The sequence below is a fragment of the Rousettus aegyptiacus genome, unplaced genomic scaffold (genome assembly GCF_014176215.1).
Source record: "Rousettus aegyptiacus isolate mRouAeg1 unplaced genomic scaffold, mRouAeg1.p scaffold_m13_p_2, whole genome shotgun sequence".
NCBI classification, from domain to species: domain Eukaryota; kingdom Metazoa; phylum Chordata; class Mammalia; order Chiroptera; family Pteropodidae; genus Rousettus; species Rousettus aegyptiacus.
In genome coordinates this window covers 131,638,847-131,654,938 of record NW_023416295.1, presented here as the reverse complement: position 1 = coordinate 131,654,938, position 16,092 = coordinate 131,638,847, and the positions used below count along the sequence as shown (strand labels likewise).

General features: G+C 55.2%; 1 protein-coding gene across 1 annotated transcript in view; it reads right to left on the bottom strand.

Moving 5' to 3' along the window:
• Positions 1 to 16,092, bottom strand: part of KMT2D (lysine methyltransferase 2D) — a 39,680-nt gene that overhangs the window by 10,887 nt on the left and 12,701 nt on the right. Inside the window, exons 15-41 of the mRNA XM_016151758.2 lie at positions 15,942 to 16,046; positions 15,012 to 15,193; positions 14,670 to 14,834; positions 14,465 to 14,574; positions 14,321 to 14,368; positions 13,431 to 13,652; positions 13,097 to 13,216; positions 12,903 to 13,007; positions 12,569 to 12,702; positions 12,337 to 12,484; positions 12,071 to 12,136; positions 11,824 to 11,934; positions 11,489 to 11,626; positions 11,299 to 11,383; positions 10,808 to 11,049; positions 10,634 to 10,707; positions 10,377 to 10,427; positions 8,439 to 10,253; positions 8,152 to 8,334; positions 7,938 to 8,074; positions 5,812 to 7,730; positions 3,995 to 4,118; positions 3,780 to 3,864; positions 3,608 to 3,674; positions 3,265 to 3,497; positions 344 to 3,166; positions 67 to 207 (exon numbers count right to left, since the gene is read on the bottom strand). Of these exons, the coding sequence (XP_016007244.2) occupies positions 67 to 207; positions 344 to 3,166; positions 3,265 to 3,497; positions 3,608 to 3,674; positions 3,780 to 3,864; positions 3,995 to 4,118; positions 5,812 to 7,730; positions 7,938 to 8,074; positions 8,152 to 8,334; positions 8,439 to 10,253; positions 10,377 to 10,427; positions 10,634 to 10,707; positions 10,808 to 11,049; positions 11,299 to 11,383; positions 11,489 to 11,626; positions 11,824 to 11,934; positions 12,071 to 12,136; positions 12,337 to 12,484; positions 12,569 to 12,702; positions 12,903 to 13,007; positions 13,097 to 13,216; positions 13,431 to 13,652; positions 14,321 to 14,368; positions 14,465 to 14,574; positions 14,670 to 14,834; positions 15,012 to 15,193; positions 15,942 to 16,046 (9,633 nt within the window). The remainder of the gene's footprint in view (positions 1 to 66; positions 208 to 343; positions 3,167 to 3,264; positions 3,498 to 3,607; positions 3,675 to 3,779; positions 3,865 to 3,994; positions 4,119 to 5,811; positions 7,731 to 7,937; positions 8,075 to 8,151; positions 8,335 to 8,438; positions 10,254 to 10,376; positions 10,428 to 10,633; positions 10,708 to 10,807; positions 11,050 to 11,298; positions 11,384 to 11,488; positions 11,627 to 11,823; positions 11,935 to 12,070; positions 12,137 to 12,336; positions 12,485 to 12,568; positions 12,703 to 12,902; positions 13,008 to 13,096; positions 13,217 to 13,430; positions 13,653 to 14,320; positions 14,369 to 14,464; positions 14,575 to 14,669; positions 14,835 to 15,011; positions 15,194 to 15,941; positions 16,047 to 16,092) is intronic.

Sequence of the window (16,092 nt, the reverse complement as noted above, 5' to 3'; positions counted from 1 at the left end):
CACAGCTTGGGGCCAGGGTGCCCCCAATCCTGGGATGGGACCAGGGGACTGGCTCCTGGGGGTCACCTGTTTTAGCTGTTTCAGCAAGGCCTCGCTGGCCCTGACCCCGTCCTCCTTCCGCAGCTTCTTTCGGGAGCTCACCAACCTGTCGCTTGCCTTCTGTACCCTCTTGGGCTTCGGTGTCAAAGGCTTCCTGGCTGCTGTATCCTAAACCAGATAAACCCACAGTGAAGGCTGCTGTCCTCCTCGGAGCCCTCACCTCTTTTGTCTGATCCAGACCTGCTCACTCTGCCCTAGGATCCAGGCCCCACTCTACCTGCTCCACTCTAGCTGGAGTACTCACCTCCTTGTTGCTGGGGCTACCCTGTAGTTTCTGCTCCAGCCCAGCCAACTTGCTGTCAATGTGCCCGTTGATCTCTGCTCGCAGACCCTCGGGCCCCTGCCCAGTGCTGAGTTGCACATTCTTTGCCCGTAGAAGCTTCTGCAAGAGCAGATGCCCGGCTTCTGAGCGGGCGCCTGCCAGCAGGAGGTGGTTGCTGGTACCTGGTGCCCCTATTGGCTCCCCATTGGCCTCCCTCTTCACCACCTGGGCTCCTAGGGCGCACGGCTCTTCCCGAGGTTCCTGCTTGATACTGAGATGGGGTGGCTCAGGCACTGCCTGCCCATTCACCCGCTCCAGATGCCCAGGTACGAGGCTGCTCTGCTCCGGCTTCTGAGCTTCCGCTATATTGTCTGAGGGGTCCCAAGGTCCCAGCCCCTTGCCAAAGAAAGTATCCGCAGCAGCAGGTGAGACCTTCCCAGGAGGCAGCTCCAAGGTTGGCCCCTGGGGTCTTGGGGTCCCTGACCGGGTAGGGGTGAGCTGGGCCTCAGAGGGGAGCTGGGAGGTAGGGGAAGGTAATTGTGAGGAAGGTCTCTTTGGCTCTTGAGGGCTGGATGGTGGAGGTGTGGGATGGACAGGACCAAGAACTGGTCCTGTGGGTAAGGCTCCTTGTGGGGCATGGAGCCGGGGTGGGCCCTGAGGTCGAAGCCCTACCCCTAGCTCCTGGAGTGGGCCTGTCTGGGATCCAGGGAAGCCCCCAAGTGGGGGTTGGCGGCCTAGGAGGCCTTGGAGGGGAGAGGGCTGGGTCCCAGGTTCCTGGTAGGGCGGGGTCTGGCGTACTGCCTGACTCTGCTGTAGCTGCCGCTGCATGAGGAATGCCTGTAGCTGCTGTTGCTGCTGAGGACTCAAGTGCCGCAGCTGTGGGTTTTTGGCCAGGACTCCTTGGAGCTGTGCTCGAAGCTGACCCACTGTCGGCATTACTCCAGCCCCAGGCAGGCCCTGCCCAGATTGGGGGACAGATCCCGGTTTGGCAGGCTGTGGCCCTGTATTATTTTGCATGGGCCGCTCTAGTCCAAGGGGCTGTTGGGGGCCCAGAAGGTTCTGAGTCATGGGCCCAGGCTGCTCCCCTAAGGAAACAGAGGCTTGGGCCAGAAGGTGGGGCACAGAGGCAGCCTCAGATGATCCACTGCCTGGTTGTCCATGGCTTCCCACACCTGCTGTGTGGAGCAAGTTAACTTGCTGCTGCTGTTGTCCTGGGAGCCTCAGAGGTGGCTGCAGAGGCACAGAGTTGGGCTGAGGCTGGGCCTGGGATTGGACAGGGAGTTGTGAATCCCCGGAGAGTGAGGGCTTTACCTCTCCTGGTTCAGCGGCCATTGCCTCAGGTACGGTCCCTATTGCTACCGGCCCTCCCTGATGTGTAGAGGTCCCCTCAGAGACCTCAGGGGGAAGAGCCGTCTCTACAATGCTTTGCTCCTTGCCTGTTAGGAGAAGAGCTGGGCCCAGAGTTCCGGGGCTAGAAAAGTGTTGTAAAGGCTTGGCTGGCATGCTAGGACCAAGTGCCACCTGCTGCTGCTGTTGCTGAGGAGATAGTAAAGTTCGACTCTGGTTTAAGAGGCCCATCTGCTGCTGCTGTTGAAATTGCTGCTGCTGCTGTTGTAGCTGTTGCTGCTGCTGCTGCTGCTGCTGCTGCTGTTGTAGCTGTTGTTGCTGCTGCTGCTGTTGTAGCTGCTGCTGCTGTTGTAGCTGTAGCTGTTGCTGTTGTAGCTGTTGCTGCTGTTGTAGCTGCTGCTGCTGCTGCTGCTGTTGAAGCTGCTGCTGCTGCTGCTGCTGCTGTTGAAGCTGCTGCTGCTGCTGCTGCTGCTGTTGCTGCTGCTGCTGCTGCTGCTGCTGCTGCTGCTGCTGCTGCTGCAAGGAGGCCACTGGCTGAGCACTCAGTTTGGGCTGCCCATTATGTGGCATCAGACCCTGCTGAATATGAGAAAGCCCTGCCATGGCTCCCTGCTGTTGGTGCTGCTGCTGCTGAGCTGTGACCAGCCGGTGTCCCATAAGGCCCTGACTCTGTTGTGCCAGCTGAGGTGAACTTGGTACCCGGGACTGGGTCAGAAGTACCTGTCTGTGAGGGCCCTGGGGACCCAAAGCTCCAGGGTGCTGTTGCTGCAACATTGCCACCTGGGAAGGGCCCAGCATGCCCTGGGGCCCCTGGGGTGGTTGTGGGGACAGCTGCTGGACCAAGAGGCCCTGATGGCTGCTGGGAGGCAGAAGCCCCTGGGGCTTGGGACCCAGAGGCTGGCTGGCCTGGACACCTGGACCCTGTTGCTGTTGCTGCTGGACTGCCACCTGTCCCAAGAGGTGGTGCTGCTGCTGCTGTTGTAGTTTCTGGGCAAGTTGCATGCGCTGCTGCTGTAGCTGCAGCTGCCGCTCCTGTAAAAGCCTTGAATCAGGTCCCAGGCCTCGAAGAGCAAGGTTGCTAGGGAAAAAGCCCCCTGAGGGGCCAGCTAGGGCCCCAGCCCCACCAGAATGTTGCTGTTGTGGCTGTTGGGCCAGGGTTGTGTTGAGGAATGGGCCACCAGTTTGTCCAGGCAATGCCATGCCCCCTGGGGGCAGGCGAAGACCTGTAGTTTGCCCACTGGGTGGCCCCTGTGGTGGTTGCAGCCCATGGCCAGGGAGCAGCTGACCAGGGAGCTTGGTGAGTAGTCGGGGACTCTGGGAAGGGCTAAGGGCCAGCACCGCTGTATGCTGCTGCTGCTGTTGCTGCTGCTGCTGCTGCTGTTGTTGCTGCTGCTGCTGCTGCTGCTTATTCCGATATTCTGCCATGAGATTTGTGTGCTCCTTTTGTTGCTTCCGAACCTAACGGGAGGGTCAGAGATGTCAGCTTTGAGCCTGCCCACCCACACCATCCCTCTTCCTGGGCTCCTAGTTGCTAGGCTGAAGCCTGCTTTTCCAACCTGATCCAGCTGTTTCTGGATTTTGCTCTGCTGCTCTGTGACCAGCTTGAGCTTCTCAGCATCAGCCTCTGGGAACTCTCGGCCAGCCTTTTTGGCAGTGCGCTGCTTGGCACATAGAGCCTTCCGGGACTTGCGGTGCACACCGATCTGCTCCTCTAGCACCTTCAGCTGCATCTGTAGGAGCTGTTGAGTATGGAACAGCCACTCCTCATATTGCCGTTGGTCAGCCTCATCTGGGAAAGGAAGCTAGGTATCAGGACCTGCAAAATGGTGACCCTAATCCCTCTGCCTCAACATACCCCAAGCCACTTTCTTATGCACTCCTCCCCATCCTCATACTCACTGATCACTCCTTGGGCAAAAGTGGGTGGATTAGGACGAGGCTGGGAGGGGTCACTGGCACTCCGCTCCTGTGATGAAAGAGCCTGCTAAAGTGTCACTGTTCTATACCAGGCCCTAAGAAGGGTGGCCTAATGGCATGGGACACAAGTTCTTACTCCCACCTGACCACTTACTTGGCCACTCCCAGCTGCCACATGGTTCTGCAGATCACTGCCAGGCCCCCCTGAGAGCCTCTGGGCTAGCAAGGACACTTGTTGCCTAGAGTCCGCCAAAGTAAATAAGAAGTGTTGGTGACAGGGAAAGTTGAAAAGCAAAGAGGCAGTAAAGTATAAAGGGGTATCAGGAAGGAGAAGGGAAGGAGCCAACACTCCTACTCCCCAAGTCCTACCTGTTCATACCAGGTGCCACTCCAATGCTGCCCTGAGCCATCACCTTCTTGATGCCTTTCAAAGCCACCATCTTGGCCTTTGCAATGGGATCGATGATATCTTCTGCAGCAAATTTGTCCAGGTCTGGACAGGAAAGACCCAAGTGAGCTGGGCATTTGGGTTAATGCTCCTATTCTATGTCTGCTGTTCCTTCCGACACCTGGACCTCTACCAAACCAAGCAAAGCATTGTCATGCATGATGGAAAGACCAGTGGACCAGGAGCCAGACAGCCTGGGTGACTCAGCTGTTATTCACAGGACACATGGCCCTGTTTTAACTTGCACACTGCTAGGAAAAGGTATTCAGTAAATATCTGCTGAGTCAATATATCAATGTTATTTTACCTGAGCCTCCACTATTTGATAGAGATCATAACTCCCTACTTTGCCTACCTCATGGAACTACTGAGATCACCTGACAAAAGTAGAGTTAACCCTTGAACAACACAGGTTTGAACAGCACGAGTCCACTTAAATGCAGACTTTTTTCAATACTGTAAATGTGAATGTATTCAAAAAGTATAAGCTTTTTATTTCTTATGATTTTAAAGACCTTTTTTTCTCTTACATTATTGTAAAAGTAGAGTATAAAATACATAAAACATACAAAACAGGTGTTAACTGACTGTTCATGTTATCAATAAGGCTTCTTCTGATCAATAGGAGACTATTAGTGGTTAATTTTTTTGGAGACGCAAAAGTTATACAGATTTTTGACTACATGGGGGTCAGTACTCCTAACCCTGCACTATTCAAGGGTTAGCTATACACTTTATGACCTAGAAAGCGTTCTTCATGAGTAGTGTTCTTAAGGCAAATAGTGCAGCCCAAGAACCCAAGACATGGGCCCTGTGCTAAAGCCTTAGATGCCAGAGCCGTTTTGGGCCCCACACGTATCACAAACAGCACTCTCTCCTGCCTGTCCAGGATGCTGGGTAGCAAAGAAGAAATAAGCAACCACCAGAAACTTCAATCTTCCTAAAATATTGCACACTGCACATTTCTCCACTGCTCAGAAAACTTAACCGACTCCTCACTTTCTAACTAACCAAACTCCCTCCCTTGATATTCTGAAGCAGTTTAAGACAGGGGGGCCAGGGTTCAAACTCTAGCTCTGTTAGTTGTGTGATCTTGGGCAAGCTACTTAACCTCCATGCCTCAGTTTTTTCTATAATCAATAACAGGAACTGTTTTAATGAGTTTGTTGTGATGGTTATATGATGAATGTAAAGTGCTCAGTATACTGCATGGCAAGTAATAATTACTTAATAAACACTATTACAGTTTGAGGTCTTCAATCTGTCCCTGCTTCTTACCTCTCCAAAATTATGGCAGTACCCACTCACTTCCCTCTGTACAGTCTACACCAACCTAACCGGTTCACTCATAGTCTCCAAGTAGCCCCCACTGGCTTTCCTGCCACTATGGTCTTACTCAAGTCTTTTCACTTACCTGGAGTGCTTTCTCTTACACCACTTCCCTCTAAGCCCTAATCTTGTTTCACCACAGCTACAAAGCCTTTGCTAATCAGGTTCCATGTATTCAACTCATTCACTCCCTTGAACAACTGAATGCCTATTATCTGCCAGTCACTGTTTCTCACTTTTTTAAAAAGCCACAGTGCTTCTGCCTACACCACTAGTATGGTGTTTAGCCAAAACTGTGTGTCCCATCTCCCTTAACTACGGATTATCTTAGGTCTGCAGCCTCAGTGCCCATTTTGCGGTAACAGTTATCACCCAAGTTAACTAATCTAGTACCCCGAGCTGTGGTTACCTGTATCAGGGAAGAAGCTGTTAGCCAGCTGTTGCTGCATCGCCAGCTGTTGGGGTTTCATGCACATGGAAGGTGGCATGGTACCCATGGGCTTCTGGGCCAGCACTGGCTGTGGGCTCTGCTGGGGCACCAAGCCTGCCTGCCCCCCATGCTGCCCACTTAGCATATGCCCTTGGTTGGACACCATGGCCATGGATGGGGCCAGGCGCTGCTGGAGGGAATGAGCTGGTGGTTGAGTGGGCACAAGTGGTTGGGATAAGCCTGGCTGTCGGGGACCTCCAAGTCCCAGAATAAGCTGCTGTTGGGACCCAGCCAAATTGGAAGAGCCTTCATGTGGCAAAGACATGGCTTGAGTAGGGCCTGGTGTGGTTAGTAGAGAATGCTGCTGTTGCTGCTGCTGCACAGGCTGCAGCTGTGCTGAAAGCTGCTGCTTCTTCTGCAGCTCCTTTTTCTCATGTTCCAACAGGTCCTCGATAAGCAGGGGTAACTCACTGGCTACCAGTGAACTCTCCATCTTGTCCAGCTCATCCCCAGATGCTGCATGTCCACTGGGCAAGGTCAGGGCCCCACTCTCTAGCTCAAATTTTTCCAGCAGGGAGGACCCTCCTGGGCCACTCAGTGGGCTGGGGGTCAACAGGTGAGCTGGTGGTGGTCCTCCTGTGGCTCCAAAGGGGCCCTTCTCAGCTGTATGCCCACTGCTAGAAAAGGGCCCTGTGCCCATCCGTGTGTCCCGGCTGCCCATCACACTCTGTCCTGGCTTTAGCCCCAGGCCTAGGGAAGTGGTGGCAGGTGCTGTCTCCACCTTGGGGGTGGTGATGGTGAATTGGCAAGGGGAAGGGTGGCGTCCACCTTCCTCCACCTTGGGTTTCACCTCAGGGAGCACCGGTGCCAGACGGGACTCACAGGTATCAACAGCAGGGGGAGGGCGCTCCTCAGGGCCCAAGGGTCCTGGCTCCACCCCCCGCAGCAGGGCCTCCCGTTCGGCTTTTTCATTGGCTGACTCTACCAGCCTCAGGTGCTCATTGAAGATGTCTTTCTTGTCCCCATTGTCCAACTCAGGGTCAGTATAGGCTAGTAGATCAAACTCATCCCCATTGAGCAAGTCATCAAGGTGGGGGTCATTGGTTTCCAGGTTTTCCAAGGTGCCAAGCTCATCATCTCCTTTGGCCACATCCACACCCAGGCCCAGGTGAGCAAGCTCCTCATCATCCTCTAGGGCTTTGTGGGCATCAAAGTCATCATCCAGTTCAGCGTCCTCACAGGGTAACTTCCCAGTTTCCAGGGCCAGAGGAGGGGGACGGCCAAGTTCAGTGCTTGAGGGGGGCCGGCTAACCAGCTCCAAACCAGTGGGCAAGGTGGGACCCTTCGTGTGGGGCGCTGGATGGAGACTGTTGTTCAGTTCAGGTGCCGGCAGGGCTGAGGGTTTCTGTGGAGGAAGGCCTGATACCGCTAGGCTGCGAAGCCCTTCAGTAGCCAGTCGGTGGGAATCCTCACTTACAGGGTAAAAACGGGGTCTTTGATGGGGGCCTTGACCAGGAAATGGAGACCCCCCAGGTCCTAGTCCTTTCTGTACATTGTGCCGCAACTCAATGAATTGGGCAGGACCAGCTGGACCAGGCACTGGTTCACCAGGGCCAGACAAGCGGGTGGGAAGTCCCACCAAGGGGGAACCTAGGGCTTGGCGGCCAAGTTCAGGCCCAGGAGCTGACGGAAAGCGAGTAGACATGGCAAGTCTCATGGAGGTTGCTGCTGTTGCCTGCTGCTGCTGCTGCTGCTGTTGTTGTTGCTGCTGCTGCTGCTGCTGCTGCTGCTGCCACAAGTGCTGCTGCTGCTGCTGCTGCTGCTGCTGCTGCTGTAAGGGCAGGGACCCAGGATAGGGTGCTCGCTGATAGAAGGCTTGGGAGCCTCCCACCAGTTGCCTGAAAGAATATGAAGTAGTCAGTAAGATAACACCAGGATGAAGAACTAGAACATGAACCAAGGACAGTGGGGAAGGGTGAAGTTAATACAGTGAGGGAGGAGTAGGGAAGAAGAAGAGTAAATGATACTGTAGAAGAACTAGAGAAACAGGTGAATCAGAGGCAGCATACAACAGTGAATCCTCAGGGAACCCCCTTGAGCCTCACCGGCTATTTACATCCATAGAGGAAGGAGTGGCTGGTGGAGGTGGCCGGGAGAGTCGGTCATCACTGGGGAAAGCCCCTGGCCCCAGGATGGGGCCACCCAACTTGCTGGGGGGCAGCCCCACAAGACTGCTCTTGTCCTAGGAAAGATAAAGGTAGATAAAGATAGGGCCACCTTCAATATCCTGGGACCACCACCCCTTGCGACTCTACTTACCTGGGTCCCAGCGAAGGGAGTCTGGCCTCGATTCAGCTGCTCAAAGGCAGGGCTGCTAGACTCAGCACCCCAGCTGCCTGGGGGCCCCACTGCTCCTGCAGCTGCTGCAGCTGTTTCCTTCTCTTGCCGCAGGGTGTTGCGCTGGATCTGCTGCCGAATCAGAAGCTCCCGCAGTCGCTGACGCTATGCAGAGAACAGAGATGAGAAGTCTGTCTGTCTGTCCTACTCCAATCACAGAGCTGGCACAGTAGAGATATAGGGGGCTCAGCTCCACGATGTTGACTCACCTGCCGTTGCTTCTCCAGCTCTGTTTGGCTGAGGGTAGAGATGCCTGGGTCCTGGGTACCTGGAAGTTCGGGTGCTGCCAAAGAGCTGGCCATTCCAGCCCCTGGGTCTTCTCGCTTATCGACTGGAGAGGTGATGCCAGCCCGCTGTGAGGCTCCATGGAGCGGGTAAGGAAGGGATCCATCGGGTGCAGGTGGTGGTAGGACTGACGGGGGTCGTAGTGGGGACAGCCCATAGCCCTCTCCTGTAGACCCGCTGCTGGATCCCAGGGGGCTGCCCGATTGGTGGAAGTTCCCTGTGGCTACTGAGTAGTTTGTGCTTTGAGGCTTGCCCAAATTAGGGCCAGGCCCAAAATGGCTGTTGATCCCATGGGGTGGAGGGAGACCAGGCTGAGGGACAGGGGGCTTTAGGGAAGAAGGCTCCCCTACTGCCTGAGGGAAAGTAAAACGCATAGAAGAAGGGGCACCCACAAATGCACCTGTCCCAGGGGACCGGGCGAAATTTGGGGGCTGCCCACTTGGGACCTTGGCATGAAGCTCACCTGCCGGACCTGAGGGCAGGGCTGCTGGGAAGCCCCCAGCCCCCAGAGGAGTGTGGGCTAGAGGCCCAGCCTTGAAGGCAACTTCAGGGGGCTGGGGTCGGGGTGGCTTATGCAATGGGGCAAACGGGTCACGGGACTGAGGGCGGGAGGGTGGGCGGGAGTAAGGATCAGGGGACTGGAAGCGAGGTGTCACAGGGGATGGGCAGAAAGCCTCAGCAGACAGAGGACGGGGTGTCAATGGGGACTGGGAGCTGGACTGGGACTGGGGACTGGCAGGTACTCGGGAGAAAGGGTCGGAGGGCAGTGAGCGAGGGGGCAGGGCACAGCAGCTCTCAGGGGGTGGGGGTTGTGGCCGAGGGGTCAATGGGGGCTGGGCATAGGGGTCAGGGTAGGGACCAGGGCGAAAGATATCCGAGTGGCTAGGGGGAGAAGGGGCCAAAGCCTGGGCAGGGGGTGGCTCCTGGGGCCTTAGGCCCAAGCCCGGGCTCTGGGGCTCTACCTGAGATGCCCGAGGGGTCAGGGGGGCTTTGAAGACATCAGGTGCCTTTAGCTCCAGGCTGCTCAGGTGGGGGCCTGAGGAGGGTGAGTCAACGAAGCCCAGATTTGGGGGCCCATAGCTAGGAGAGGATGCCCCAAGCTCTTCCTTCTTCACCTCCAGGGCTTTCCGAGACTCCCCAAAAGGCAGGGGTGACTGCAGGGGCTCGGAAGCCTTGCTACCCCCTACCCCTGGGCTCTCAGGTACAGCCAGGTTGTCCAATGAAGGGCAGCGGGGTTTGAGGAAGGGGTCAGGTGTAGAGGGCTGGTGTCGCGGGGTGCCAGGTGGGGTAGTGTGGAATTCCCCTGGCTGGCTAGTCCCAGAACGAGATGAGGCACCCAGCGTCGGGGGCTGCACAGGGGCCCCAGTTGAGCTAGGATAGGGAGGATAGGTTGGTGGTGCTGTGGGAAAGCGGGACTCCAGAGCATAGGCGGGGGCCAGTCCAAAGGGATCCTGCGAAGGCACTTGGGCGGGCACCTGGGGTGGGAGCTTGAGGAAGAGCTCACCGGGCGAGTCGGGGCCGGGCACTGTGCCCGCCGGCGGCTTCAGGAACCCGTCCGCAGAGGTAGACAAGCCGGCGGGGGTAGTGGGGCTGCCAATGAAAATGGTGGGGGCAGCAGCGGGGGGCGGACTGCCCAGTGCCCCTGGCTGGGGGGGAATGCGGAGATGTAGGGCCGGTCGGTCAGTCTTACGGGCCATGTCGCCCACCTTGGTCTGCTTGTTGATCTGGCTCTCAGCCTGCTACGGGAGGAGACCAGGCACAGAGCAATCAGGCTGCTGTGGCAGGCCCTACATCCCCCCACCCTGAGATAGGCCACCAGCTACAGGACTTCAATGGCGCAGACCAGCCTGGCCCCCACTCACCTTTTGCACCTTGTTGATGCGGTGAGCCGCCCGATTATCTTTGGCCTTTTGCTGAGGGATAGAAACATGGCTTTAGGCCTACGGCTTAGTCTAATGCCCAACCCCCATCCCTCATGTCACTCACACTCCCTACCCAAAAGCTGATCCCTTCTGGCCCAGTTGCTTTAGAAGCAAGGAAGGGAAAGAACTAAGGTGAATTTTCCCAAACACCACCCCCTCTCAGTTTCCATGTCGACCCAGGTTTCCTTCTGTCTCACCAGGTAGGGAGCTTTGTCAGTGGCTGGAACTTTTCTCCAGAGCTTCATGATTTGTTTGCAACGGCTAGACCAGTCTGAAGGTAGAGGGATTGCATTAGGAGACCTGGCAGGTTGCACCCCTGCACCCGCCATGTTACCAGGTTGTCATGTCCCTTACCCTTGTCCCACAGGTACCTGGGTAATCTTGCTTGAGATTGGGAAAGTTAATGTTGGCATAGAGCACAGGCGAGATGGTGGAGAGTTGCCCCAACTCCTCGTCCTTCTCCCAGCGCTGAAGACTCCGCTGGTTATAGGAGAGCCCGTCGCCCTCACCCTCTGTGGTGGGTGTGGTGGGTGTGGAGGGCGTGGTGCCCCCTGAGCCTGTCCAGGGGCTGTCTGGCTCACCGGGTTCCGGGCTAAAGAAGCCCCCGCGCTCCCTGGGGCGCAGGGGCAGAGAGTCACAGCGGGCAGGGATGTTATACCCAACCCCAAACAAACTGCCCAGAGGTCCTAGGCCACTGCTCTGCCCCAACCAGAGGAGGGCCACTAACAAAGGGGTGAAGAGGAGCATGGGGAAGTACAGCTACAGCAGTACCCAAGAGTCCAAGGTCCCTCCCTCAGCACTGACCCAGTTCGAGGGAAGGAACAACAGAGATGACCCATGACAGTTAAGCATAGATACCAACCTAGAATCCAGGAATGGGGACTGGCAGAGGCCTGGGTAGGAGTCCATTGGGCTGCTGGAGGGGAGACTGCCCAAAGGGAGTCCACCTATAAGAGGCACAAGATCAGAGAAAGGGAGCAAGTGGCTCCTCTTGAGGACAAGCTTGGCCATATCTGCCTATCGAGTCTTCGAACCACTCCCACCCATATCACCTTGAAGAAAGGGCCTCTGAAGTGGAGTACGGCTGCCATCTAGGCCAGGGGTTCCACAACCCAGATGCTGCTCTCGTTCAGAACCCAGAACATCCTTGAAGAGCTGCTGCAGGTCCTTGGATTCCATCTTGGGCAGCTCTGTGGGGGATTGATGGAGGATGCTGATGAGGCAGACTAGGGAGTTGAGGGGACACCACAGGTCTACAAATGGTCATGGCCAGGGGAGGTGCCCAGGACTCCCCATCGGAAACTATACAAATGAAAGTCCCATAGGCAGGACTTTCTTTTTCCCACAGAGGACCCTGACACTTGAAGAATGCAAGTCACAGACTCACCTTCTGTGGGGATCCTGTCTAAGTCAGAGCTAAGCATCCCTTCTCCTGGGGTGCTTGGCTTCTCAGGGTCACTGGGTGCTGGGGATGCCTTTACACCCCCATCCTCAGGTCCTGCAACGGCCAGGAGAAACCCATCAGCCAAGGCCAGTACGAAAGTACCAGCCTCCAGCTCTGATGGTGCTCAGGGGCAGAATAGGTTGACAGAGGCAAAACCAAGCTAGGACGCAGTCTCCCCTGCAGCCCTCACCTGGTGTATCAGCTTTGCCCTCAGGGACACGGGATTCTTCATCTGCAACATCTGGACCATCATCTCCTACAAGCAATAGTTGCCATTCCAATCAGAGATGCCTTACATCTGAAGCCCAGAATGGGTCCCCAGCTCAACAGACCAGGGTCCTTGGCCCACACTCAACTCCTGGAGACCAACCTATTCCACACTAAATTCCCTTATCAAGTCCTAAGCACAGAGGAAAACTGGGTCCCTTCAGACCAATTCACCCCCACATGACTGACCTTTCTGTGAGGTAGGGAGCTCCTTCCTATCTGAGCCTCCATCCCCTTTAGCTTTTGGGGTTCCTAGTGCAAAGCTTGGCCGGCCCACCCCAACTGCAAAAAGGGCCTTCCGGCTCAGGTCCAGCAACTCCTTCCCAAAGAAGGCTTCCTGTAGGAGGAGGCAGGAAAAAACAGGCTTTTTCAATCCCTGCAAAACAGACAATCCCTTCACCCCTTGAAGCCTAAGACCCACCTGCAGGTAGGCAGGAAACATGTCCTCTAGTTTGCTCTTCTTGCGCCCTCGCCGCTGCTGCTGCTTCTTCTTCTCGTCCCCATCAGCTAAGCTCTGGTCCACAGAGCCCTCTGCAGGTAGGTCAGCAGGCATCACTGGGGACAGAATAGGTGTCAGCTTCTCTGGGGACGCTGAGGATGCTGTCTACCTGTTCTCTCCCCCAACAAAAACTGGGCCCACCACCCTCTTGAACCTTTCAGTAAGCCTTCCCTCAGGGCCTCCCTGGCAGTGCCCTATAGATCCTGTGTCCACCCCCCCTTTCTCCCAGGCCCATTGGAGCCCTCACCCGTCTCACCCTCGTCGGGCTGCCCATCCCCACTCAACACCTCCGCCTGTGCAGCAGGCCCCTTTTTCACACGTGTGTGGGATTTCCGCTGTCGCACCATGAAACCACCAATGCCTGTGAGGAGGCAGAGTTGAGGCTGAGAAGCCACTAGGGAACTTGGTGAGCCTCCCCTCCCCGCCCAACTCCCCATCCCAGGGGCTCACCAGGCCGATAGGGTTTGCGTTTGCGTTTTTTGCTCTCCTCGGTTTCCTCTTTGCCAGGCTCCACATCAGGGCTGACGGGGCCCTCCAGTTTAATTTCACACTCCATGTGCTCCACACCACCTATGTATGGGGACAAAGCAGAGGCATGGGCCCTTTTAACCTTGTCATCCTGCCACCCAAGAACAGAGAGCCAAGTGCCCTGCCACAGTCATTTGGACAAAACCAACAGTAGCTTGAGAGTGACTAGGAGTGGCAATGTTGCTCCCACCCTACATCCAATTCTCACAGGTGTGCTCCCACTACTGTGGCATTCCTTGAGATTCCTCAGCCTGACCTTCACTCTTGAGCAGCTCATCAGTGTCCAGGTCCCCATCCTTCTTGTCATCAGGGCCAAGGGCATCTGAGGGCTCAGAACCCTCCAGCCCAGCCTCACCGGGGAGGCCAAGCCGTCCTCGCCGCTGGCGCCGCTTATGCAGAGGTGACATGGTCAAGTTACGCAGCACAGCCATGCCAGTTTCTGTCAGCCACACACCTTCGAAGCGAAAGTATTGGGGCTCTGCACAAAGGGGAAGAACATGTGACCTTGGATGGAGGCCCCAGGGAAACCAGAACTCCAAGTTTCAGCCTAAGTCATCAGGTGGAACAAAAGCAGTGAGAAAAAGACACACCAGACAAAGTCTAACCTGGGGTCTGAGAGGTGGAGAAGACAGGCCATCACTGGGCACTAGCTGAGGTCCAAGTTCTCCATCAGTGATCCAGAGAAAAATCAAAGACTGCTACTGCAGAAGCCTGACTTTGCGTATGATTAACTCTAGGTTCACTAAACATATGCTGTAGTTGTCTGGGGCTAGGTGGGTCCCTACTTGCTGAATGCCAGCTGAATGCCTCAAATACCAGAAGCAGTGCCTACATCATGATGGAGGAGGAGGTGGCCCCAGCCCCTTCACTGAAGAAACAGAGCAGTGTCCTGTGCTCTCTGGAGATGAGATGCTGACAGTACAAGGCCATGTTGCCTGGCAGAAGGAACTCTGCCTGGGAAACTAGAGGCCTTGGTTGTAGTCATAACTTTGTCACTACCTACTGGGTGACCTTGGGCAGGCCACTCAATCTCCACGGGTAATAGTTTCCTATTCTGAAAATGAGATGAAGTTAGGAGTTTGGAGCTGGACTAGACAGTGTCTAAGTTCTCCTCTGGCTTTGGCATTCGGAATTTCTGTGACTCACCTGGCTCTTTCACCTTCATAGGCACCAACTCTGGAGGTGCAACAGGCGCTGTGAAGAGGAGGACAAACCAAGGCAGCTTGAGGCCCTGTCCTAAAGCAAGGTACCCCAGCCCTGACTTCTCCTCTCCCTCCACCTGGTACTCACCAGCAGGCTTTACCACGTAAGGCTGGCAGGAGACACAGTCAAAGCCCTCATCAGCTGCCTGCTCCACATCATCCTCTGTAAAGAGGCTCTCACAGCTGGCATGCATCCACCTGGGAGAAAGGAGACAGGAAGAAATAAACTCAGAAAATGTGAAGCTGAAAACAGAGAAGAGGGAGCCAATACAAGGGGAAAGGGGCACCCTCACCGTTCACAGTGGCGGCACTGGATTAGTAGATCCTCTTCCACGTATGGGGCATGACAGATAGGGCAGGTCACCAGGCTTGCACAGGGCCCACAGTGTGTATAACTATTCTGCCATTCACAGTGAAAGCCAGGGGAGGCAGCCCCACACTGCATACAAGACACACACCTGGTGGGAGCAGAATAACATATCCTCAGTACCTAACCTACCCAAGGCATCCCAAGGTGGCCTGAGAACCAAATGAACAGCCTGGTCTTCTAAACCCAGTCCCTGTCATACAGTCAACATCACAACTGCTCTGACATCTCAGGCCCAGGCCCCTCTGAAGATCCCGGATTGCCTTACCACTTGCACTTCCAGCCGCCTTTGGGCACGGTGAGCAGTGGGGGATCCAAGCAATACGTGTGGTAGCTAATATCACAGTCATCACAGAGCAGCAGGCGTGAGGGGTCTGAGGCCTGACCACACACCTCACACACGATGCACTCCACACAACGCCAGCCCTTTAGCAGCATCACCTTGGTGATCTGGTGCAAAAGATGGCAATTCCTCAGGGTGTGATGCAGAGGGGAGGACAGAGTTCTTAGGAAAAGGGGGAACTTATGTGCATGGGCCTGGAGGACCCCAGTGCCCAGGCCAGACATCCATTTGAGCATAGGGAGGCTATGCAGAATACCCTCATCCCAAAAACAGTGGCCCTAAACTTAGGCTCCCAGGATCTCAGCTATTTAAGGAAAAACCTCACTGGGCCACTGCCTTATTACGAGAAGAGAATGGCAATCTTTCACTAGCCAAGTTCCTGAAAAGACTATGGGTAGAATTAGCTTGTATTTCCCCTAATTTTTTTTAAACATTTAATACCTGCTACTGTTACAAGTTAGTGAATGTCAGCAGTGAACAAGTTCTAATTTAACATTAATAAAAACCCCAAAACAACTGATCATGCTTGGGTCAAAAACACTATTTTCTCTTTATAGACATTTGCTTATGATTTTGATTTTACATTTTATCTCCAGACTACATCGTGTTTTCTATTAGTAAAGTTCTCATATTTCTATGATAGAATTATACCAGCAAGTCATGGTATACCACCAAAAAACTACAAAGACTGCCACCATTTCCAAAGTACTTTTCCGCAGGATGAATTTGATAAAAACTGGTGACTAATGAGTGACCAATGGCCACTTTAAGAAGTAGTGTGGCCAGGACAGAGGCCTAGGATAAGAAATAAGTGACCCCATCCCCCAGACCATGCCTCTTGGGCCCTGAACTCACCTTGCTGTTGACACAGTAAGGGTGATAGCACTGTGAGCACTGGGAACAGGCAAGGAGATGGCCTTCTGCCCCCCGGCCAAAGCTGCCACATACCACACACATGTCCTGGGGAAACATATAGAAACCCCAATGTCCAACTAGGTCTCTTCGT